Raw genomic sequence first — 25,735 nt, 5'->3', positions numbered from 1 at the left:
TTGATCAAGCTACTTAATCCTTACAATCTTAGGTTTCTTTTCTTCAGCAAAATGGATATAAAAATAACAGAGCCTCTGCCACAGGGTTGTGGCCAGGATTAAATTTATGTAAAATCCTAGCACCATGTCTGGTATATGGTAAATGCTAAAGGAATTCCAATTTATTGATATTAATGTTTTTCTCAGAGGATAAGAATTGCACTTCTTTTACCATTGACCATTAAATGTGATGAAATCACAGATTAATAGGCAATATAGAAGGGTAGATCATGTGTGGTTTAACAATTAGTAACAAAATCAACCCCAATGTGATCCATATGCCATCACAAGCATCTAATACATATTACAGGTCAGCCACTACAGTGAAAAGCAGAAGCTTGTTTTATCATGGGACAACCCTCTGCAGCCACAGTTCTTCCTCAGCCTGGCCAGTTAAGCACACAATCATATCTTTCTGTTTGCTCCTGTCCTTGTTCATGCTCACCAGGTACAAAGACAGGAGACTGGCCCAGCACAAGTCGGAAATAGAGTGTTTCACCCCCAAAGGGAGTGTGGGGAATGGTGGGAGAGCAACAATGAGCAGGTAAGCAAACTGTGAGTGGCCTGAGGTGGTGTGAACTCAATGTACGCAAGCTAGAGGAACAGGTGGCTCCCTGGTCTAGGTCCTCACTCCACTGTGCACCCCATGCAGTGTGTCCAACCTGGGCCACCACTGGTTTTCTGTGTGTGTTTTATCTGCAAAACCCATGCCATCCTCATGTGAAGTGATGGGAGCCTCCTGTCCCAGATGCTGCTGTTCCCAGGGTTGTGTGCTTTGCATGTCTAAAGCCTTAATTCACACTCAGTTCTCCCATGGATTTTAACTTATTGGTCAAATGCTTCTGGAGTTTGCAAAGTGGAAGAGATTGGAGGAAATTCACATTTCAGGACTGTCTAATCAGTTGTCAAAACAAATGCAAAAGCCCAGGACTGGTTCTGAGGGAAGAACTGCAATGAGGAAAGATTCCAGCCCTGATCCCAGACAAACCTGGGAATTAATCTGACTTCTTTTCAATGTAACATCATGTAACAGCCAAGGGCAAATGCTGAGCCAGACTAAGTGAGCTGTAGAGGCAAGAGGCTTTTCCTGAACCTAAATAAGGAAAGCTAGTCCTCCTCCAGCTACCATAGCTTTGCAGCTCCTTTATTTCTCTGTGTTTGGTGGCAAACACCCTCTGTCGCTGCGCTGTGCATGTTCCTTCATATCAGGCACCCACAACTGAGCTGTGCCCAGTCACCTGGGTTATTAAGAACTATAAGCATCAACTTAGCTGTGTTGCATGAAATGAACGTGCTTTATTGCATGGGACGGTGTTTCAAGAAAAGGGCTCTGGAAATAAATACTGTCAAGATTGGCATTAAATAGTTCCGGAATGCTGGAGAAGCCTTCCGTTGGGGAATAACTCACCATGAACTAACTCTCCACTTCTACTTGGTTGTGGCATTTCCCCATCTATCTGTGGTACAAAGTGTAGAAGGGAAACTCCTACAAATGAGCCTGGGTGGAAGGAAAGGGGAAGTGCAGAAAGTATAGTGTGTACCTATGTGTGTGCATGTGCTGAGAGCAGAGCTTGAGATCCAGCTGCATAGAAAGAAGATAATTCTATTGAATCCTGTTGAACTTTCACCCCAAACATTGTATTTGCTTCCTCTGTAGTAGGCTCCTTCTGGTTTTCAAAGTAATATCTAACTTTTTCCAAGGACCACTGTATTACACAATTTCCAGAATGGGGTGGTGGAATTCATGTTGCAGTCTGTGAAAATGGTGCCCAGAACTGTGTAGCATACAGTCTGACCAATCATTTAAAGCAGCCCTGGCCGAGAGCTTGGCCAAGTTTGTCCATGGCTCCCAGAGACAAGGTGATGAGAGCATGTGTACCTTTGTAGGCATATATGTGTGTGTGCACACTAGCATATCTGATGCCCTTATGTCCATGATCCCTTTATACAGCCATCTTTGGATCTCAGTGTGTCCAGAAGATAAGCCTCAATGGATCATTTTATGGGAGTAACTCAACAGACTGGTATTGGACCTACTGGTGTCCTTCCATTCAGATATGACAAAGTGCCATAATTCCTGTCCTTGAAAATCAGTCAAACAGCACTGGAGTTGGCTGGACAAGGTGAAAATGACTGTATCAAATGAATTATAGGGGCTCTGTCCAGAGTGATTTCTGATTTGAAGCAACTGTCTAGAACTGGACTTCCCAAACTTGGTCGCCTATGAAACGCACTGCGACAAAAATCTAAACTATAACAAGATTCCTAGGTCATTCCAATTTATATCTATTAACTGATACTGTGGAATAATCCATTCATCTAGGAGATGACACGGAGCTATTCGTGGTAAACATTAGGTCTCCATTGTGTCATGCATTGTTCTTGGGAGCCTTTAATTAATGTTTGGAAATCTCAGATCCAATCAGCCCATAATTAGATTTGCTCAAGACTGTCTTGATTGAGAATGAGTGAGGAAAGGTACAGGAAATAGTGGGACACAGAGGGTAACAGGACTCCAGGTCAGCCAGACCAAGCTCGCCTGGGTCAGGTCCAGATCTACAGAGATAGCAATTCAATGTACCTACACTGGGAATAGTCCAAGCTTCTCTACAACAGCAAGATAATAGTTACTTTTTGTTTTCTCATGTGTTTGGATACAGCCAAGTTAGTGACAAGGCTTATTAGATTGATAAATCCTGGTGAAGCACAGGGGACCATTGCATGCACTAGTAAAAATAGCTTTGTTGGAATGACCACCTTCCCTTCCTACTTTTTCTTCCTTCTCATTTCTTTAACATTAAATAAAAACTGATAGAAGGGAGTAAAATTACATGAGAGGGAAAGGGAATCCTTCAGTGTTCTAAGGAGCTTTCCATTAGGGAGGAGAAAAGGCCTAGAGACAGATAAAAGGAAAGGCCAAAATGTCTTAAGACCATCAAATCTCTTTTTTTCCAACTTCTATTTGTTCATATAAGTACACACACAAACACACATAGTGACATTTATCCAGGAGAAATACGTTGAAAATGAATATTAAGAGAAAAGATATCAGAGAGGAGACAACTACAATGTAAACCATTTCTAAATAAGAGGTTAGAGTAGGGGCAGCCCCTGTGGCGCAGCAGTTTAGCTCCGCCTGCAGCCTGGGGTGTGATCCTGGAGACCCGGGATCGAGTCCCACATCAGGCTCCCTGCATGGAGCCTGCTTATCCCTCTGCCTGTGTCTCTGCCTCTCTCTCTCTCTCTCTCTCTCTCTCTCTGAATAAATAAATAAATAAATCTTAAAAAAAAAAAGAAGAGGTTAGAGTAGTTAACCCTAGTGCACTTCTTCTGGAATTGAATAGAAGGGCTGGGGAAAGAATAACTATTCAACTTTTATAGATACTTTTAGCATCAGCTGTTGAGACCCTCTTTCTTATCAGCTCCCACTCCTCCCCCAAGTTTGCTTCCAGAGTCATAGTTAAGCATATTTACCCTGCAAACATCTGGCCTGGTTCTGTGGCCATTACCACACCACCAGGCCCAGGGAGGAGCTAAGGGAAGCTCAAACAATCAGAGAAACCAGGAGTATCACCCTGCATCTCATTTGCCTGTGTTTTCTATGTTGAAACTATGCAAAGGACAGGACCCAGTGAATTCATGCCTGAGGTGATTTTTCCAGAGCCAAATTACCTGTCAGGGAGAGAATTTTATGCCAAGTAGCCCTAGAGCCGAACACTATTCTCTTACCTGAAACAATGACAGGGTCTTAGAGACCCTCCCTCACTTCTCCCTTCTCCTGCCACCCCCACATTTGGAAAAGAATTAAGAACATTATATGTATTGGTAACACTCTAGCTTTCTGAAATATTATGTTGTTTTCCTTTTCTATGATTTTTTCCACTTCTGTCGGAATCTAGCATAACTTGTCATCTTTTCACATTTCCACAGTGGACAGTCTAAGTGTGTTTCAGAGCAGAGACCTCCTAATTGCAGGAGAATTGAAAGAGAGTCCTAAACAGGGAGGTGCTCTAAGAACTGTAAATTCTCTAAACCCTGTTATCATGTGAGTTCATACTGAGATGGTCCACCTCAGAGATAGCTAAAACCTCAAAAATGAATGTTATTATCTCCTATCTCAGCAGGGCTAGTCCATTGGAGTGCTCATTGGAGTCTGCATTCTGAACTGCTCATGTCATACCCCATGAAGGAGAGCCACAGACATTCTGAGCCTCCCAGTCTGGTTACTCTTTAGAAAAGCACTCCCTAATCAAATCTAATAGAGGGATCTATAGTACCCCTCCAGTGCTTGCAGGAAGGAGGGTGGAATGAGGTATTTTTACTGTTGCAATATCATGATATCAATTAGGTGAGGTATTAATCCCAATCACTTGAGTAACCGATTTTCACCTAATAGATGATTTTAGTGGGTATAAATATTTAATAGAGCCTTTAGAGAATCAGGTAACAGTGATGTCATCATTGTGAGGAACTCAGATTTGAAAAGCAATCCCACAATGTGATGTCTGTGTTAAGATTGTTTTGCCTTTCTTTGATTCAATTATTTCTTCCCTCATGCAATGCTCATTTATTAAGCACCTACCACAAGCCAAGCACTTACAAGATTCTGGAGTTAAATGATTGACAAAGACTTGACTAATGCCCTTGAAAATCCACAGTCCATGGAGGAACAGAGTCAGAAAAACATAATTTCAATGCAACAGAAACCCCTGTCCCAGAGGAAAATTTATGTGTCGAATTAACTTCTCATTTGATATCCGAAAGTATAGCACATGCCAGTGGAAATAGAATTAAGAGTAATATAAACTAAACTTTAGCCTGAACTGAGTGTTCAGAAAAGGCTACACACAGAGGTATATAAAATCCAGAGCCACAGAGAGAATGTTCTGTTTCCAGTATGAAGCCAGCTAGTTTCATAGTGATAGGACTGCTGCAGTAGTCCTCTTCATTTCTCCCTAGAGTCAATTTCAGATTAATGTTCTAACTTACATTTAGAGATTTTCTAAAGCAGGTAACAATAGCGTTAATGCCATTGCTGTTATTACTATGCATCAAACACTGTAGCTGTCCTTTCCCATTGGTTATGCACTAAATTCTCCTAAGAATTATCTTTCCATGATACAAATAAGGAAAATGAAGCTCAGGAATATTAAATAACCTACACAGTAGAGTGATTTAGTGAAAATTCTGAAATCAAAGACCTTAAAACCTGGTTTCAGCACTAGCCAGAATGACCTTGAGGTGCCATTTTACCTCTTTAATCTCCATCGTCTATAAAATGAGCATAATAATACAGCATTTCCCTTAGTATATGATGCTTTGAAAATTAAGTAAGATCGTGCAAGTACAGCATTTAGCAAGCATTCAATAGATATTTAGTATTACAGTTACCCAAGGCTACTCAGCTTAGAAGCTTAGAAAGTCCTTTTTTTTAATTTTTTTTTTTTTATTTTTGATCTTCTCTTCCACTCTCCTCTTGCCATCAATGGTTGTTTTCTCAACAATCAATTCTGGAAAAGTAAATAAAATAAAATCTAATAATATCAATGAAATTAATTCAATGATAATTTCTCTGCTTTAAAATTCATGTTTTCCCATGGTTCTCCTGGGGTGTTTAGATATATACCAGATTCTGGCTTAAGTGCTTTCCCTGTGTGATCTCTTATTTCATCTTTAAAAAGGTAAATGATAAAGTCCATAATGGAGCCAAACTCTGATTCTGGAATTCTCGCTCTAACCATTGTGATATCCACCATCTGGGATTAATTTCAAATCCATGCACTCAGAATATGAGGACCTTCACACATTAACTCTATTCTTTAACGTTTATTCCCTCTCTGTTTGGCACATGTGTTCTCTTCTTCAGGCACCTTAATTTTTTTACCATTCTCCAAACACACTGGCTCCTTTCTACAATTTCATACCTTAACATCTACAGTATCCAGAAGTGCTCTGAGACTGCTGATTCAATCAATCAATCACTAAGAGTGCAAGGAGAATCTTTTTGTATGTAGGTTGCAGTTTTCGGGACCATGTGGTGTTCCAGAAAATATGAATTTCCACCCTAAAGAACTGACAGTCTTTAAAAAAGAAAGATTTATTTACTTATTTGAGAGAAAGATCGTGGAGGGGATGGGCAGAAGAAGAGGGAGAGAGTCTCAAGCAGACCCTGAGCTGAGTGCAGAGCCCACTACCGCGGCTCAATCTTAGAACCCTGAAATCACCACTTGAGTCAGATGCCTCCACTAATTGCACCACCCAGACTTCCCTGACAATCTTTATAGAGGAATAAAATTCATTCTGATGGAAACTACAAGAGCAATCAGGTACATTAAGGTATTAAATCAGTGATCCAGATAATAAGCCCCAAATATGAATAGGGGAGGGAGAAAGCAACATGACATGCAGTTTCAAGTTCAGGTTTTTAGAATCCCTGGAAGAAAACTTCACAAACTATATCCTATAGAACATTATACCAAGTTTAAGAGATATTCCATGAGCAGAGAAAAGAAGAGGCAAAAGTGACAGTATGGATGAAATTAATGTAGCCAACACTACATGCTATATGCCCTTCTTGGAGGTTTTCTATGAATGCTTACAAAACAAAGACTTGAGGAGAGCCTGGGTAGCTCAGTTGGTTTTGGACTGACTCTGGATTTCAGCTCAGGTCATGATATTGAGCCCCTAGTCAGCTCCATGCCCAGCATGGAGCCTGTTTTAAGATTTTCTCTCTCCCTCTCCCTCTGCCCCCACCCTCAGGTGCACATGCATGCTATGAAAGAAAGAAGAAAGAAAGAAAGAAAGAACGAACTTGAGATGTTCCACAGAAAGCAGTTTAAATTTACTTAACTTAGTTGACCTTATAGCCATTTATTCATGAACCATTTACAGGGTGATCCTTACTTTCTATACAGTTTACCAATCAGTTTTATAAAAACACATTGATCAGAAAACAAAGGAACAAAGTTACAGATTTTGAGCAACTATAATAATTCTTGGAATATTATTATAAGGAATTTCTTAGGGAAATAGTTTATAAGTCTGACAAAAACACAGTTCAGCTAATGTCTTGTGATTGGACTAGAAATGATTAACTTTAGTAAGGGCCACAAATATGAAAATATAAACAAGATTCTCAATTTCCTTTACTTATTTTTCCAGAAGAATCACTAATTACTGTGAGTATACTTATTCTACTTCTTTCAGCCTGTGGCATAATACAAAATTTAGTAATCGGACTACTTGGATTCCCTGGCTCTTCTCCATTTCTGTCAGTAACATCCTTTTTTGTGGGGGAAGGAGAGGAGCTAGTCAAAATCATTTGTAAGCCTGCTGTCCTTGCCCATATAAACAATACTTTATTAGTTATGTATAAATATAAATATCTGTACATATTTTGAGACCAAAAAAATGATATCTCATAATTTCTCCTAAAAGGGAAGAAGGGAATGAGAAGAGTCTCTGATAGAACAAATGCCACAAAGGGAGCGGCTTTGGAGTTATCAGTTCAAATTCTTGTACTCTAGAGGAAGAAGTCAAGGCTAGAGGCATACTCTTTACTTTTACTCCCACCACAAAATATGGATTAAATCTTGTAATGTCCACCCTAATCTTATTGCCATAATCCCATTAGGTAGATAATACCAAAATAAGGGCAAACTATTCAGCAGAGCTAAGTGCTCTGTAAACTTAAATCACTATTTCATCTAACCCTGTTTCATGCGTCATTTTGAACTGATCCTTTAACATAAGGATTATTTATTTTTAAAAATGTTAATTCATCACTTATTATGCATAAGGCCCTATGCTTCATACCAGAAATTCAAAAGATATATGAAATAGGGTTTCTACGTACCTAACAATTTTTTGCCATTATACTTCACATGGCCTTCAAAGTGGAGACCCTGCTTTATAACGCTATGTCTTCCATACTCCTAGAGTCAGTAACCGATGGAAAGTCATACGCAGCAAGATTTTACACAGTAAGTATGTTTGCACACAATCCCATGAACCTTTCTAAGCATCAGCTTTATAGTCTATAAAATGAACACAATGTTGATAACTTTCTCACATGTTTTTTTGAGGAATTAAAAAGAGCATGTATATGAAAACATACACGGATATTTTAAAGGAGTAAAAGAACTTAAATGAGGAGATTAGGTATACATAGAGAAGGCAGTATATTGCAAGCAAAAGACAAAGGCAAATATAAATCAAGAACATCTATTATTTTTTGTATGCATCTACCTAATTAATTTTCAAGGAGCCGGAGAAAGATTCCTGTCATCTGTGAGAAGCCAAAAAGATTGACATCAACAAGGTAATAGTGTATAGGATAGAAATAAAAAGTTGTTTTAGGGGCACCTGCGTAGCTCAGTCAGTTAAGTGTCTGCCATCGGCTCAGGTCATGATCTCAGGGTCCCAGGATCGAGCCCCACGTCAGGCTCTCTGCTCAGGGGGATTCTGCTTCTCCCTCTCCCTCTGCCCTCCTCTCTTCTGTGCTCTCTCTCTCAAATAAATAATCTTTTTTAAAAAGTTGTTTTAATATCAAAAGGATACATTTTCTTTTTTATTGAGATATAACTGACATGAAATTGTATTAGTTTTAGGTGTACAACATAATGATTTGAGATATATACATATATATGTATATATACAGAAAAATGATCACAATAAATTTAGCTAACATCCATGATCACACATTTACAGTTTTTTTCTTATAATGCGAACTTTTAAGATCTATTCTCTTAGCAATTTTCAAATATACGTTTCAGTGTTATTAACTATAGTCACCATCTGTACATGGTATCCCCAGAACATATTTATCTTAAAACTGGAAGTTTGGCTCTCTTCACCCATTTCACCCACTCCTACTCCTACCTCATCCAACCACCAATCTGTTCTCTGTATCTATTAGTTCAGGTTTTTGTTTTTGTTTTTGTTTTTGTTTTTTAGATTCCACGTATACATGGTATCATACAGTCTTTGTCTTTCTCTTATTTTACATTTTACAATGCCTTCAGATTTAATCCACATCATCCATATTGTGACAAACAGTGAGGTTTCCTTATTTGGGAAATGGCTGAATAATATTCCATTGTGTTTGTGTATGTAAATATATATCACATTTTCCTTAACCATTCATCTGTTGATAGACACTAAAGTTGTTTCCATGTCTTGCCTATTGTGAATTAAACTGCAGTAAATACAGGGTTGAGATATCTTTTCAAGACAGTGATTTCATTTCCTTTGGATAAACTACCCAGAAGTGAAATTGCTGGATCACATGGTAGTTCTGTTTTTAATTTTTTGAGGAATCTTTACATTGTTTTCCAAATTGGTTGTATCAATTTACAAGCCCACCACCAGTGCATGAGAATTCTCTTTTTTCCACATCTTTGCCAACACTTGTTATTTCCTGTCTTTTTGATACTAGCAATTCTAACAGGTGTGGGGCGATACCTCCTTGTGGCTTTGATTTGCACTGCCCTGATGATTAGTGATGATGAGTCCCTTTACATGTATGTGTTGGACATTAGACATTTTCTTTGGAAAAACATTCAAAAGGTACACATTTTCTTTATTCATCCATCAGTGGACATTTAGGTTGTTTCCACATCTTTGCTCCTGCAAATAATGCTGCAGTTAACATGGTAGTGCTAATCCCTCTTTGAGATCCTGTCCCAATTCCCTTGGATATATACACAGAAATGGAATTGCTGGATCATATGGTAATCTTTTTTAATTTCTTTTTTTTTTTAAGGGTCTGTAAATATTTTATTTTTCCATGTTATTTTTAATTTCTTGATGGACTTCCATACTGTTTTCCACAGTGGCTGCACCATTCTAAATCCCCACCAACAGTACACAAGGGTTCCTTTTTCTCCACATCATAGCCATCCTAACAGGTGTGAACTGATCATATTGCATCATACATTTAAAAAATCTGCTAAGAGGGCAGATTTCATGTTAAGAGTCCTTACCACAATGAGAGAGAGAGACAGAGACAGAGAGACAGACAGACAGAGAGAGAGAGAGAGAGTTAAGCATCTGAAGCATCCCAAAAGGAATGAGACAGGAACTTACTTAATACCTCTGTGACATGTACCCATTTACATCCAGTGAGAAAATATAATCAAAAATTACCTTAAGCAAAGCCCCTGGGTGTCTCAGTCAGTTTAAGAGTCTGCCTTTGGCTCAGGTCATGATCCCAGGGTCCTGGGCTGGAGCCCTGCATGGTGTTCCCTGCTCAGTGGGGAGTCTGCTTCTCTTTCTCCTCCTGTCCCTCCCCCCTGCTCATTCTCTCTCTCTCCCTCACTCTCTCTCTCTCTCTCAAAAAAATAAATAAATAAATAAATAAATAAATAAATAAATAAAATCTTTAAAAAAATTACCTTATATCAGGAGCTTTGTGTAGATAACAAGTATGTTGGTGGTAGACAACAACCAAGATTGAAACCTCAAAACTAAAGTTCTCTTCACACATTAGAGTTAGGTTAAATACTTTTTTATTTTATTTAAATTCAGTTTGCCAAATTTTGTATAAAACTCAGTGCTCATCTCATCAGGTGCTCTGCTTGATGCCCTTCACCCAGTTACCCCATCCCCCCACCCAATTCTTGAGTAAAGTTAAATATGTTAGCTGAGCTGCTTTAAGATCACACGGAATCTTTTTTCTAAGCAGAAATAATTTCCTCAGCAACCATTATAACAATTCTGGAACATTCTCTTATTCTCTAGTCCTCAGTGTTCATCACTGCAATGTTCGGGTCAATGTTACTTTGGAATTTATTATCAGGTCATTTTATGGGTACACACTTGGGTGTTATCATTTCCCTGAATGCTCCATAAGGATGTGTCCTGTTAGCCCTTTAGTTTTTATGTGCACTTATCACATATTGGCAACGACTCTGGATCTAAGGTCCAATTTGGGGCACTGTTTTTGCCTTTTATTTGACTTGGACACACGTTTCATAAGCCTCAGGTTTGGCATCTATAGTACAGGTTAATAATATCTGTTTATATCAAGGATTTAAGGTGATAGAATTTGCTTCATTTCCCTAATACTCCCAACCCACTACCCTGCACCAAGCACCATCCCAAGCATAGGAAATGCACATAGTCACTGCCCTTGGAGTGTTCCAGATTTAGTGTAGAAACAGACTTGTATATAGGTGATTAAAAATACCATGCAATAAATGCTATGTTAGACAGCTGTTGTGAAGGTCAAATATAATAAAACAGATGAAAACACTTTGTGAGGTGTAAAGTTCTATTCAAAGGGGAGCTATTATCATTCCAGGACTCTCCTCTTCTTAGTCATCAATGCCAATCCCATGTTTTATTCAGGCTTTAAATCAAGCTGGATCCCTCCACAGAGTCTTCTTAGCGGTATCAGCCAACAGGCACAAAATAGCTGTGTCTTCTTTTGTTCTTTCCTTATGAACTTCTAATCTGGGCTTTGCAGTAATTGCTGAAAAAAATAATTTCCATTTTAGGAAAAAAAAATCCTCTCATCTTAGTTGAAGCACCTCGACTAAAGCCTAGAACTTAGGTCTCAGTGTGAGGAGTAGTTTAGTTTGAGGTTTGAGTCTGGGTTACTGAATTTTGTATCAAAAAATAGCTTAATTTGGGAAAGAAAACTCTGTGATGATCCAACAGAATGCCTCTGCTTGGCACATGCTCCTGCTTTATAGCCTTTGTTAGATGCTTTCTCCTTATGAGGACGTGGGGGATATAGCAGCTGTACTAGAACCACAGGGCATTTTAATAACCCACCCTGGATGGATTGTGACCTGTTGAAAAGGCATTCTGTAAACCAAAGACTAGTTAAAATAGGGCCAAGTGGTTCTCATCCTACAAGGATTTTATTAGGGACTAAATGCCTAACAAGAGATGTTCTAGGGGGCAGAGGGAATTATCGTAGAAGCAGGCAGCCACTCCTGGCTCGCTCCCGGCTACTCCAAAGGGAGGCAAAAGTCCACCTCACAAGGTTGTTGGAAGGGTTTCATGGGATTGAGCATGTGGCATTAGCTGCTTTGCCATATATGCAATACACATATTAATTGGATTTTGTTTATCCGTGTTATTTTAACATTCCCTAGGCTTTAAGGCCTCGTTAATCTCCACTTTATTTGCAAATCCTTCCTTGAAACTTCTTTCCCCAGTGAACGTTTTCTCTGCATTCCTCTAATAGCAATGGGCAAGGATGAATGTCTTTTCTTCCACAACAGTTTTCAGATCAGTATATTCCTTTCCATTTCCATTTTTTCCACACCTGTTAGCATCTTAACAATATGTCCCTGCACTATGAAAACAGCTTCTTAAATCTCCCTGGACACCATTCTTTTGTATCAATCTTCTGGTTCCTTATTGCCTGAAGGACTAATTAACTTAACAGATATTAATTAGGCCTTCACATATTCCTGAAGGAGGACCAGGACTGGGGCAGACAAAGAACAAGGTCAGTGGATTAATCTGCAGTAAGGGCTTAAAGAAGGTTTCAGCATGATTCCTAGATTTGTTTTTGTTGAGCTCCAGAATTATTGAATACCTAAATATTAAATAACAGAAAAGAATTCTTACAGTTGAAGAATAATACAGAAAAGAACCCATGAGTATTTCTTTATATATTCATTTATTGCTCAAGCATGTAGATTATCTATGTAATTAGACCATCTCTCTGGCCAAATATATTAGACCACCTGTTTATTCCAGACATTGATAAAAAGTCCAAAGTTAATTACTAATGAGTTATTAAAACAGCAAAAGAAAGGAAAAGAAAGAAGATCCTTTCAGATCTTAGGTGGCCACACAGCATTTTTATAGCGGACAAAAAGGCCCAAACTCTATCTTTTGATGCTTTAACTTCTTATTCATTCCCACACAGTCAAATTGGACTACTGGTTATCTTAGAATATCCTTTCTGGTTTCCTGAACTTATGTCACTGCTATCTTTACTGGAGGGCAATGCTTACTGCTATTTTTGGATTTTGCCATAATCTACTAATTTTTCAAGGAGTAGATACAATCTGTCTCCTGCAGGCAAGTGTCATTCTCTGGTCACTCCCCTCCTGCTAGAAATGGTTTTTTCCTCTTGTGAAGCTTTAAATCCCTTGTGATCTGTACCCTATAGTTACCCAATGGACTCCTTGTTCCCATGCTCCACAATCTCTCATTTTCCTTGTCCTCCGCACCCTTCCACCTGCCCATCTGCCTCCTCCTCTCAAGGACCTAGAAAAGAAAAAGAAAAAACCCTTTCCATCAAAATAATATGAGTAACTCATATTACTAGCCTTCTATGTGCATCTTCTCTCCTGCCCTCTTTGAGGGAAGTTTCATATCAGCAACTCTCCACCACAGTACTGATCAATCACAATCATTTTCAGAGATACCATATTTCATTTGTTACCAATATTATTTGAAATGCCAAAATTTGCAAAATAGTTATTCTTTATATTACACCATTCTCATTTAATGGTATTCCAAAATAAGTCAGATTTATTTTCTAATAAGTGTGACACACATGGGACAACTGTCTTTTACTAGATCACAGCATGGGGAAAAAAAAGAGGGGCTGAAAATTTTTGTATGATTTTTTTTTATACAGTTGTTGTATAAGTGCCTTCATCATCAAGGCATCCAATCATTATCCTTGACAAGTATAGGTACTTGATCAACCTGTGCTGTTTGAATTAACAACCAACGAGTGATATAGGGTGCCTCTTGAGACTTCAAAGTATATGATTAAGAAGAACAAAGACATGGTAATAAGACAATATAAATCAAATGACTAACTTATCGACTTAAAGGTGCATATCATCACTAGGTAACATCTGAGAGCTTCTCTTCAATGAGATAAGGACAGCTCACTTCAAAAACAAATATGGTGTACTGTCATGAGAAATGAATTGGAAATCATGAGATGGTATTTGTTTCACATTGTTATTTTCTAACTGCTTTAACTTTGGGCAAGTCACCTATCTCACTGAGCCTCAGTTTTCTTATTTTTGAAAGGACTAAGACATCAATCTCACCTAACTTTGACAGTGTTACTAAAGTACTTTATAAAGCACTATGCAAATATAAGGTGATATTGCTTCGATTATTGTGTCCATGGAGGTAATTCATTTCCATTTACTCAAGTTTGTCTATATGTGCATTTCTAATGCATACCTCACCATGGCCATTTAACTTGTTTTTGTCAGCAAGATAGTTATTTACATCCAATTATGCTGTAATTGGGTAAATTTATATAGATGATTCTGTCATTTTCTTATATATCATGGTGTATTTCTCAGTGTAATCGTCAAAATCAAGATGTCAGATTTTAGGCAAGGCTCAGAAGGAAATTATTCCACCTAATTTAGAGTGTCTGAATATAAACAATATCAAATTCCTCATTATCTTTTAAAAACTATATTTCCACACTTTGTAATTCAAAGCAAATTGTTGCAAGCAAAATATATTGATAAAAAGTTTAAGAAAATGTGTAGCAAATGGAACTGCAATTGGAAATTTTCTACTTATAATATTCTTAATTCATGAGATTCTTTTATTAGCCTCGTATTTTCTGAAGTCATTCTAAAGGCATAGTTGCTAGTGACATTACAAGCTTTTTAAAATTAAAAAAAATTTTGTTTTAAATATTTTTTGTATTAGAAAGCTCATAATCTTACTCTTCCTCCCTCCTGGCTGCCTCTCAACCCAAAATCATAAACACGAGAGGTTTAGTAATGAAGATAATTTTTTCATGAAAAGAATGTGCTAATTTTCAGAGAATATATTTGATTATTTTGATGCCCTAGATCTGTACAACTCATGAAGGTACTAACAAACCATGTCACAAAGGAGAGGATAAGGGTATATAGTTTTTTAATTCAGTGAAATATTCTGAGGATTTTAATTGTTTATATGGCTTTAATAAAACCCCAATTTTTCAGGAAAAAAACACACAGGTCATTCAACAGTTATTTATTTTTTAAAATTTGTTATTTTTATTCAACAGCCATTTAAAATGAACACAAAAATTATAAATTCCATAGGCGTTTTTGACGGTCAAAATACTTCTTAACATTTGTCTCCTAATGATGGTGAGCCATGGCATAATGCTAATTCCTACAGGTTTTGGCAGATGAAGAGAGAACCTGGAAGAGGTCATTGAGCTGACATTCAGAGCTTGCTTGAAGTGAATAAATTATTTATGTGTCACGCATGGAATACAAAAGGGAAGAATAAACTTCTGAGCATAAAGGTAGAAGGTGTCATTTTGGCAGACACAAACTGTAAACAAAAAAAAAATGCAATCCTCAAATAACATTATCTAAATGCTTTTTTCTCCCTCACAGGAAAGAACAAATTGTCATAGTAGAAAGAACATTATATTACATAGAATTATATTTGGCAAAGGGTTAATTGGTGCCTGGAAAGAGCATGAAGTTTTGCAGGGTTGTTTTGGGCCAAACTGTCCTTTCCAGATGTAGCACCATTTGTTCTCTCTCCATTTCTCTCTCTTCCTTCCTTTCTAATGCCTAAAATATCCAGTGGGAAGAGTCAAGTGCTATAGACAGGTGAGGAAGAGTTCACTTTCCCTCTTCTTACCACAGGTCCCTTAGAACAAATGTATAATCCTGATGTTAAAAAAAAAAAATCTCAACAACAATCATGATTTTACCCCATGTAAAAACCCATGTATGTGTACTACACCACTTGGGTTCCTCCCAGCAGTCATGTGAGGTGAGCACGAGAGATTTATTTCTTCCATTTTTTTAACAAAGAACAAAGAGGTACAAAGGAGTTAAGTGATTTGCCCACCATCACTCAGGGTCGAATCTTACACACACATTTTGGGATTACTATCCATATGGCCTCCATAAACTTTCATCACCAAGAAGTTTCTCTAGAACAGACACACACACACGTACATATATTAGATATATACATATATATAAATTACAAAAAAAGAACAAATACTCCCTTTGTGATTTTCATAGTAGATATGAAGATCTGTATTTTTGTACTTAATAAAATCTTTTATTTGTATACACTGAGCACAACTCAGTAAGTTATTTTTTTTAATTTATTTTTATTAATTTATTTATTTAAGATTACAGTAAGTTTATTTTATTTTTACAGTAAGTTATATAAAAAGTAGATCCATAAGATAAAAAAACAATTTCATTAATATAGAGGTTTTTGAATATTGTATCATTTTTAAAATGTAATTCTAACAAAAACAATTCAGTATGAATTTCTTGAAATGAAATGCATTTATCACTCAGTTATTGGTTCAAAGATATCAAGCACATACTGTGTTCTAGACAATGCACTGGGTACTATGCTATAACAGGAAACAAAGAACCCTTCTGTCTGCACCCTCAGAACACTCCATCCATCAGATGAGGCAGACATACACCAAAGAGTTATTAAGTGCCTAATGCCAGGACTCTGGGAATCTAACCTAGTCAAGAGGGGGTCAGAAAAGCTGCCCTCAAGAAAAAGCAATTCAGGTAAAATCCAAAAAAAAAAAAAAAAAAAACTGATAGGAAGAGTTTAGTCAAAAAGGAAGGAAGAGAGAGAGAGGAGGGAGCACCATGGAAGAGCATTTCAGAAGAAGTAAGCTGTGGAAGAGGAATAATGTAGAATTTAGGGAAGTGGATGTGATCACCAGGGAGACAATCTAGCATTAAAACAGACCACAGACCAAACCTGATGGAACAACCAAAAATATATTATGGCTTTACCACATATTTCACTTGACACAAAATTCTGTCTCTCAGCCAGAGTTCAAAACCACATGAGTATATCATTTTATTTTCTGAAACACAATATCCATACAGAATGCAAAAACTAACATGCTTAGATAGCTTCTCCTTACAAGAACCCTTCACCTGTACTGTCTCACTGAATCCTCACAACCTTTGCCAAATGATATACTTACTCTCTGCTTTTTATTAAGGCTTACAGACTATTATTTTCCAAGCATCCAGGCTGGCAGATCCAGGATTAGAACCCAGATTTTAGGCTCCTTTCTCCATTGCAGTTTCCAGGACACCACCCAATGGTCCTGTTAGCTTAAGAATCCTATTTGTCCATCAAATGTTTATTAAAAGTTCCCATTTTGGAGGAAAAAACTTTTCATGAACCAAGAAATGAAAAGTAGTCAAATTTGGACTCTGCTTCTCCGGTGTCTCCTGTGTCCATTTCCATTGGTATGCAGAATATTTGGTGCTCTCTCCCCCACATGACCATAGACACTGTGAGCAAAGGCATGGCCAGAAACCATGTCAGGGCTTTGTGCAGATTGACTGGGTTGAACAGTTTCCTTCTTGCACTTTTATCCAAAGGTTTTTCAATCTACTATCACGTTTTTAGGTACTTCTACATATGAGTCCAAAGACTGTCACCGTTAATACCCAGAGTTAATGTTCCATCAAAACCTATGTTGGAAGCAAGAATCTTTCCATAGTAAAGCTTAGTAGGGTAAATCCAGTTATGCTTCTAGTTTCTAGCCCATGCTTTGTATTAAAAGTGGCCTCGGCAACCTGAAAGACTGAGCATCGTTCCCAACATGCCTGTTTCTTATTCTGCTGGTAGGAGAGAAAAGGGGCTGTGTTGCTGGCAACCATCCTCCCAACCAAATCCCATAAATAGTCTGGCCCATTTCTTTTGTGTCATGTCCCAGAAGTTAGTCGATACCTGGGAAGAAGAAAGTAATGCACTAAAAACATAAAAGGTGGCAAGTCAGGTTAATGCAAAATGTAGAAACAAATCCAGATACTCTCCTGGAAAGGGAAATTAGGTTGGCAGGGTCCATTCTGCTATTGGCAACGCACGGCAACCTCCAAACCTGGAAAGAATTGATCTAACCTTTGCAGGAAGAGGGGTCAGGTGGGGCACATATCACATTCCAGAATTCTGAAGGACACAGGTTGCAAAATATTGGATAGATTAAACAGAGGAAGAAGCAGAAAAAAGATGCCCACAAAAAGGAAAGGAGTAGGTGTCTCAGGCGTGAGTAGGTCTGGCAGTTGCAGTCAGGCAGCCCAAGGCTGGTGGGCGCCAAATACAATCCAGGCCCCTGCCGGGTGAAAACAGTCCAGCCCTTGGCAAGGAGGCCAAGGGAGCAGTGGGAGCCCAGGAAGACTAGGACCGTTTCCTGCTAGAGTTTCTCAGTGTGGGAAATACTTGCTGCATCATCACTTTGGGGAGGGAGTGCTTGTAGAATGCATAGATCCTTGGAACCCAATCCAGACAATCAGAATCTCCTGGGGTCCTCCTACCTGTGATATTTGACAAATGCCCTAGATGAGTCTTATGCATGATTAAGTTTCATCACCACTGGCGGAGATGAGAAACCTGAGTGGTCAAAGCCCTTTGTTTATAGACTGCCCAAGGTTCTTTCTTGCTCAGAGCACAGAGGACAGGGCTATCTGGACAAGAGACCTCCTGGTTACAGAGACCTTGGATTCCTCTGTGATGAGAAATCCGCCCCCCCAGGGTCTCTCCACAGAACATCCCCGAAGATCAGGCCATGTCTTCTGACCACTGGTGAGGTTCCTGACAGAGGGTCTGTAGTTTCAGAAGTTGTGTCATATTTAATGGTGAGGAGGACCCGGTCAGGATCTGAGGCGGAGGTACCAATTGCATCTTCTTCATCAGAGCAGCTTCCTGACCCCAGGGTGGAGACCAAAATGGACTGCTTGGGGAAAGGGAAGAGGGAGAAAGATCCTAAAAAGTCATGTGAGCCGGATACCACTCAAGACCCTACCTGGAAAGCAATATGCGAGGTGCCAAAGGAATACGCTTCCTCATCCAACTGTCATTCAAGTTTTAGGCCCCAAAACACATCTGTGAGGAAAATGTGGGAGAAGTAGAAAAACGCCAATTAACTAGATATTTGTATACGTGTTCACTGAATTTCTATTTTCCAGCAGATAAGCCTGACTAACTAAAACCATGTTCAAAGTCAGGAGCTCAGACAGAAACCCCTAGTCAAATACCCCAAGCGTTGGCTTGCAGACTAAAAACTGACCTGGAACCACTGCCTACTGCCTGGTAACCCTTGACTCGTGCCCTTCCCTCCCTCTGATGACTGGGTTGGTGAGTTGAGGTCCCAGCTGTAAGGGTTCCTGACAGAGGCTGCGGGCTGCGGGCTGCAGGCGGCCCCTGCCCCCTACCAGGCACTTCTGCACGTCAGCACGTCCGCACCCCGGCTTCCACCCCGGTGCATAACCATAACCAGCCACTGCCACTGCCACTGCAGGGGGGGGGGGGGGGGGGGCTCAGAACCACCGCAGGGTCTCCGTAAAGGCTCCTCCATCCTTACTACTGCCCCCTCAGACACACTTCCCCGGTAACGATAGACCAAAGGCCCATCCAAACGAGCCAAAGCCACTTCCAAGGTCTCGGCCCGCGGCGGCCTCTGACGCCTCCTGTCCTGAAGGAGCGGGCGCAGCCGTCCCCATGCGGCTCCCCTGACCCTGCCGGGGATGCTCCCAGTCACCTGTGGTCTCCCTTCTCTCCGCAGCTCCAACGGAAAGTCCGTCACGTGGGCCCAGAACGAGAAGAGCAGCCGCGGCCAGCACCTGTGGCAGCGGCTGTCCATACACATCAACAAGAAGGAGAGCCCCAACCAGACGGCGGTCATCAAGCCCTTCCCCAAGAGCCCGGAGAGCCGCGGCCTGGGCGCGGGCGGCGGCGCGGGCGGCGGGGGCGCGGGCGCGGGCGGCGGGGGCGCGGGCGCGGGCGCGGGCGGCGGCGGGGGGGGCGGGGCCGGGGGCGGGGGCGGGCCGGAGCCGCCCGACGCCGGCCCCAAGGCGCTGTACGACGTGGCGGAGGCCGAGGAGCGCTTCCCCGCGCCCGCGCGGCCGCGCTCGCCGTCGCCCATCAGCACGCTGAGCCAGCGCGCGGGCTCGGCCGGCCGCACGGACGACGACGTGCCGTCGCTGCACTCGGAGCCCGCGGCGCGCAGCAGCTCCTCGCAGGGCTCGCTCATGGAGCAGATCAGCAGCGTGGTGACGCGCTTCACCGCCAACATCAGCGAGCTCAACTCCATGATGCTGTCCACCGCGGCGCCCGGCCCCGGCCCCGGCCCCGGCCCCGGCGTGGGCGTGGGCGCCCCGCTCTGCTCGTCCTACCTGATCCCCAAAGAGATCCAGCTGCCCACGACCATGACGACGTTCGCCGAAATCCAGCCGCTGCCGGCCATCGAGGTCCCGGGCGGCGCGCAGCCCGCGGGGGCGGCGGCGGCGGCGGCGGCGGCGGCCCCGCCGGCAGGGGGCGCTGCCCGGGAGTCCCCCGCCGCGGCCGGGCCCGACGCGGCGGCCGGCAAGGCGGACCTGGAGGAGCTGGTGGCTCTCACCCCGCCGTCCCCCTTTAGAGACTCGGTGGACTCGGGGAGTACAGCCCCCAACTCGCCGGTGTCGGAGTCCGCGCTCTGCATCCCGTCGTCTCCCAAATACGACACACTGATCCTAAGAGATTACACTCAGAGCTCCTCGTCGTTGTGAACGTGGGCGGAACCCGCGCTGCGCTCGGCCGCGTTCCCGCAGCCACGAGACCCGTGGGCGCCTGCCTCGGACCCGAGGCGGAAGAGGCCAAGCGCCCCCGGGAAGGAACCCGAGCTCTGGAGTGCGTTCAGCATCCACCGACCAAGACGCCAACCACGAATCTTTGGGCAGATTTTCTTCTAGTGGCCTTAGAAAACGTGGGCTTTGCAGAAACACTGCGAATCTTTTCGAGGGCTGACAAGGAGCGTGGAACCGGTTCGGTACCGAGTGCTTCGCTCTAGGGAAGCGGCGAGTGTGAAACAGCATAACGGAGGGGAGGAGCGCACTTAGTGAGCAACTGTAAAAAGTCTTGTTTACTTTCTTTTCCCAGAAGATTCTTTGATTCACCAAACATGAATGTACATTTTCTAACAAACTAAAAATCTGGGACCAAACGTGACCATTTCTCTCTCTCTCACTCTCTCTCTCTTTTTTTCCCCTTTCTTTGTTGCTGTCTTTTAAAGACCTTGCAAAGCAGGACCTTGGGCCGGGTCCTTACCCAGGCGCTGCTGCGACTGTGCCCCTTGCGTGACACACAGCTGCGTAAGGAGTGCTGCGCTGACGCGTGTAGGGCTTTTACCAGAGACACTCCTCTCCGATTTGGTTTGAAATCCTCTTCCAGAAGCCTGCATCCGGGAGTCCACCTAGTGATTTCAATTCACCTCCATTAACCAAGAAAACCAGTGGAAGATTTCTTGACTATTTTCACCATGTTGCCAATCAATACTGGAGTAGCAAAAAAAAAAGAAAAAAAGAAATATTTTCTGGAATACTGTTTTGTAATTCCCTCACTGGGGTACGTTGTGTAGCTGGAAATTCTCTTTATAATAATTATAATAATAATAATAGTAGTAGTAATAATTCCTGAGCTCCAGCTTGGCTATCTCGTTCATGAAATGTGGCCACTCCTCCTTATGAATGCTGTTCCATTAGCATTGCCAGCTAAAATATTAAAATACGCATTTGGGCTTCTTCATTCCCTTCCTTTGAGAACCTGATGCACAAAGAGCCCCTCTGTTCTTTTCAAGTCCCACCACTGGAAGAATGGTCTATAGACCCTCTGAAGACAGCGTCATGATTGGAGGGACTGTTGTTCAAAAAGTTAACACAATCTTAATACACTGGAAATTTTAAACTGTGTCAAGTTGGCTTAGCAGAGATTTAGCTATGCCAGTAAGCAGTGATTTTAACTTTTCTTGGCTGCTTAAACAGGGCAGCTATGAACTATGACAAATGTAGATTTTTCAAAGCAATACAGAATACTAAAACAGAGGAACCTTAATGGATATAAACCACACAGTCTTTCTTAGCCATTCCAAAAAGAGGCAAAGCGGTTATTATTTCCTTTTTAAAATAATTATTAATATGATTTTGTGCACTTACTACTGTCACTTTTTAAATACTGCAGAAAAGAAATTTAAAGATAGAATAGAAATACATGTGCTTTATTAGGCTCATATAAGTAGAAATCATAGCTCAAGACCTGCATCCACTGTCATCTCTTTCTTCCTCCCTCCCATTACAGCTATCCTGAGGTGCCAAATGTTTTTTTTGTTGTTGTTGTTGTTGTTGTTTTGGTTTGGTTTGGTTTGGTTTTTAATTAAATAAGGATAGTAATAAAAGGAGGAGGTGTCTTGTAAGTTTAGAGTTTAGCTGGTCTAGCCTTATACTAAAGATAGCCTTATGAAAAAGATTTGCGGTGAGGCAGAAGTATATTTTTAGCAGAAAGAAAAACGAATGAAACCTTTTTCTCTAGCTCAATATCCTTATTTTGGCTTTTTTTTTTTTTTATCTTACACCTACTTTAAAAAAGAATTTGTGAAATGGAAATATATCCATTGGCATAATTTTTCATTCCCCACTTTTAAAAGTTGTAATAAATATACTGTTTGACTTTCCTGATAACTGTTCTTATATTAAATTTTTAAATCAAATCTCCCAATATAAAATGTTAAACGCTAATATTAATTTACTGAAATATAAATTTTAAAAAAATCAGCCTCCCATACGAGATTTGAAAATAACGTCTTCAGACCACCCTGAACCTAGATGTTATAATGAGACTCTTGAAACAGTGAATTCAGCTAAGTTTTATGGTTTCATTGAAATTGAATGTCTGCCTCTACGTGAAAAACAATTGTAAATATTTTGAAGCATTAACACCCCTCAATTCTCTTGAAAAAGATGGCATTCACCTGGAGATTACCATCTGGATATCTTAAACATTGAAACCTTTCCAAATATACTCTACTAAGTTTTAAATTTGTTTCTTAAACCCTTTGGCTGATTTCCATTTTATTCTGGAGTATAAGTTTCACTATACTGACCAATTAAAAAAACATTTTAAAAAGCCTTCTCCTTTTGAATGATCAAATTCCCCTTCTAAATTTTTAGTAGCATATTTCTTTTAAAAAGTACACTACGTTATGAGAAAATTCATCAGAAATTAAAAATTAATGCAAACAAATTGCCATCTGATAATTCTATATGAAAGTATAGTCAACTGTAATAAGAAAAATAATTTATCCAATTAGAGGAGAACAAGATGTGTTTTTCTCTGTGTTTCTGTGCCCTTTGCCACTTCATTCAGTACATTGTATAATACGTAATATTATTAGTAATGCATTCTTGGGATCTTTTATTTTGGAATGATGCTAACTCTGTCTCTTTGCCAATTCTAATACCAGGTTCCAAGTAATAAATCTACAAGGAGAACTGAATATTCATTCTAGGGCTAGGATATGAACTTTGCAGTTCATTGGGGTACCTATTTTCATTGAGTTTTCTTGAAAACAGTCTGTTCCTGGTGCCCAGTGATAATTCAGTCGGACCAGCATGACCAGAAGGAAGGGGAAAGTACAGTGAAATGCGAAGATACAGAAAAGTGACCCTGAAGGACAGTTTGGTTCCAAGATGAAAAAAGAAGACGGGGTTTGATCAAGTTATGCGGACCCCCTAGGCAGTCCACTCACTCTCCTGTTGCAGGAGAGGAGGAGGGGCAGCCCAAAAAGACCCTGTGGATTGGGGAGAAGCATCTCTTTGGGTGAGGGGTGGGGAACAGAGAGGGAGCACACAAAGGAGCATCCTAGAGATTGGACTGAAGCAAAGAGAAATAGTAAATCCCCCCAATGTGCTAATCCTTGTCAGTGACGGTCTTTCCCGGGCTTCGGCTGTTAACCAGCAAGTTATCAGGAAGACTAGGAGCTATTTCTGACCGTGAATGAGTTGTGTCATGGCTCTGCTGCGATCCTGTGACTTCCAAACCAGGAATCAAACACTTTTTAAGAAACAGACATTTCCTATGCTAGTCTCCCAGCAAGATGTACACGTTTTGGAGACTTGGAAAGTATCATCTGAGTTCACGTTTAGCCGCAGCTTATTACTAGCCCTTGAGCTGCCAGAATCTCTGTAGTCAACCATTTACGGTTTTATACTGTGAAAAATACAGATCAGTGAAAAGCATAAAGACGAGGGGAAATTCACTTTCAAGAGGGTCTGACGTGGGAGAGATCCTCTGCTGTGTGTTGAAGAGTGAGGCATGTATAAAATAGATGGCTGAATTTCACTGATCTTCCCAATGTGAAAAAATATACTATGTATATTGTGTGCATTTCTAGAATTCAATGGCAGCTGCTGGTGGTGTTGTAATTAGAGATCTATATAGAATATAGATGTTTTAGAGAGACGGTGCCAATCCTAAAAGATTTGTGTGGGCTACAAGTGCTTGTACTTACTTTTTTCTGCACTTTAACTGATTTGGTTTTAAGATTGTGTGCGCGTACCTGTTCTTTTTCTGTTGTTGCAGCTTGTACTATTAAAACAATAGAGAATGTTGAATTATTTTGATGTGAATTGCAGATGATTTTTTTCATAAAGTTTAACATTTTTATCAGCATTGTTTTGCTTTGTACTTGTATAAATGTGTTTTATTTTAGCATTTGAAAGTACATTTGCCTGTTTCTCAGTTGTCTGAATCATGTTATAGTTGGTGTTTGTGAAGTCAGTTACTTTTTGAAAAATATTAAAACAGAAACTATGGTATGACTTTAAGATTCTTCCCCTTAAATGTTTAGAATGTTGTCTTAATAGTGTTTTCCAAGACCCAAAGAGCCATACTATTAATTAATCTTTAAATTCTGAATGATCTACACATTTGAATTATGGGATTTACAAAGTAGCCTGTGGACAATAGATAAAAATGTAAACCAACCACAAACCAACCAGAGATGTTGTCCTCAAAGACAGCTACAAACACCTTTTAAGACATAAATATTTTTTTTTTAGACAATGAAGCATGTAGGGATTATACCTTGTTTTTTGTGTCTGGAAATACAAATACAAATTATAGTTCCACAATTATCTGTGTTGATAGAGGTTACATCACAAAAATAATATAGATTATGTATGTTTATATATCTGTGTATGTCTGGATGTGTATACAAACATACACACATCAATCTATATATAGATATTTTATTTTTGAGTCCATCTGTATACGTGTCCCTGTGTGTGTGTTTGTTTGTGTGCGCATGTGTGGGCATATCTGTATAATTTTACCAGAAAAAAACAATTACTTGTCAAATCACTTTCTACCTTGATGGATTCTTAAGCAAATTTACACTCCTAAACACAAATTATCTAAAACCTAAAAGCATGATGTATGGAAGAGAAAAACAATGTAGATTTTAAAACATAGCTTCTCTCTGCTTCCCTACATTGTATTATTTATACACATATAATCTGTATATACATATATTCTTATACATATGGAAATTGATACAAAATATGTTTGATCTTTAAAAAGAAAACCATTTTGTGTGCTTTGTCAGACTCTCCTGCTTCAGTGTCTTCTATTCTGAAGTAATACAAATGGGCATATGTTTATATAAACTTAGGGCATGAGATGCGATATCTGGACCACATAGAACAAATCATTTTCTAAAGATCAAATAAGTTTTCTAAAGACTCCGTAGACTCACAGTAGGCCAGTCAGAAATAGCAATGAATTAAAAAATCCATTGCCATGACCCCAGTGACCTTAGAAAAATGACCTTGAGTTCTCTATAACTCAGTTCCTCTTTTTTAAAATGCAGAGATAAATTACAAGAACTTGTGAGAATTCTTTTCATTTCCTGTACTCCTGGCAC

At 40.1% G+C, this 25,735-nt stretch overlaps 1 protein-coding gene and 1 long non-coding RNA gene across 6 annotated transcripts in view; one reads left to right on the top strand and one right to left on the bottom strand.

Moving 5' to 3' along the window:
• GRM5 (glutamate metabotropic receptor 5) overlaps positions 1–21,346 on the top strand; it is a 511,261-nt gene extending 489,915 nt beyond the window's left edge. For 4 of the 5 annotated variants that reach the window (XM_072726148.1, XM_026015232.2, XM_072726151.1 and 1 more), the window contains exons 9-10: positions 488–583; positions 19,568–21,346. In XM_072726148.1, coding sequence (XP_072582249.1) covers positions 488–583; positions 19,568–20,549 — 1,078 coding nt within the window. In that variant the 3' untranslated portion in view covers positions 20,550–21,346. The remainder of the gene's footprint in view (positions 1–487; positions 584–19,567) is intronic. The other variant, XM_072726152.1, reaches the window with a different exon arrangement.
• Positions 10,531–18,860, bottom strand: LOC140594421 (uncharacterized). Its single transcript, XR_011995164.1, has 3 exons — positions 18,809–18,860; positions 13,179–13,272; positions 10,531–11,512 (listed from the first exon to the last, which is right to left on the bottom strand). It is a non-coding gene; the product is annotated as an uncharacterized lncRNA (long non-coding RNA).
• Positions 21,347–25,735: the final 4,389 nt, after the last annotated feature.

This window comes from Vulpes vulpes, chromosome 11, assembly GCF_048418805.1.
Source record: "Vulpes vulpes isolate BD-2025 chromosome 11, VulVul3, whole genome shotgun sequence".
In the NCBI taxonomy this organism is placed as follows: domain Eukaryota; kingdom Metazoa; phylum Chordata; class Mammalia; order Carnivora; family Canidae; genus Vulpes; species Vulpes vulpes.
The sequence above is the reverse complement of the archived record's forward strand: the minus strand, read 5'-3'. Positions and strand labels throughout refer to the sequence as shown.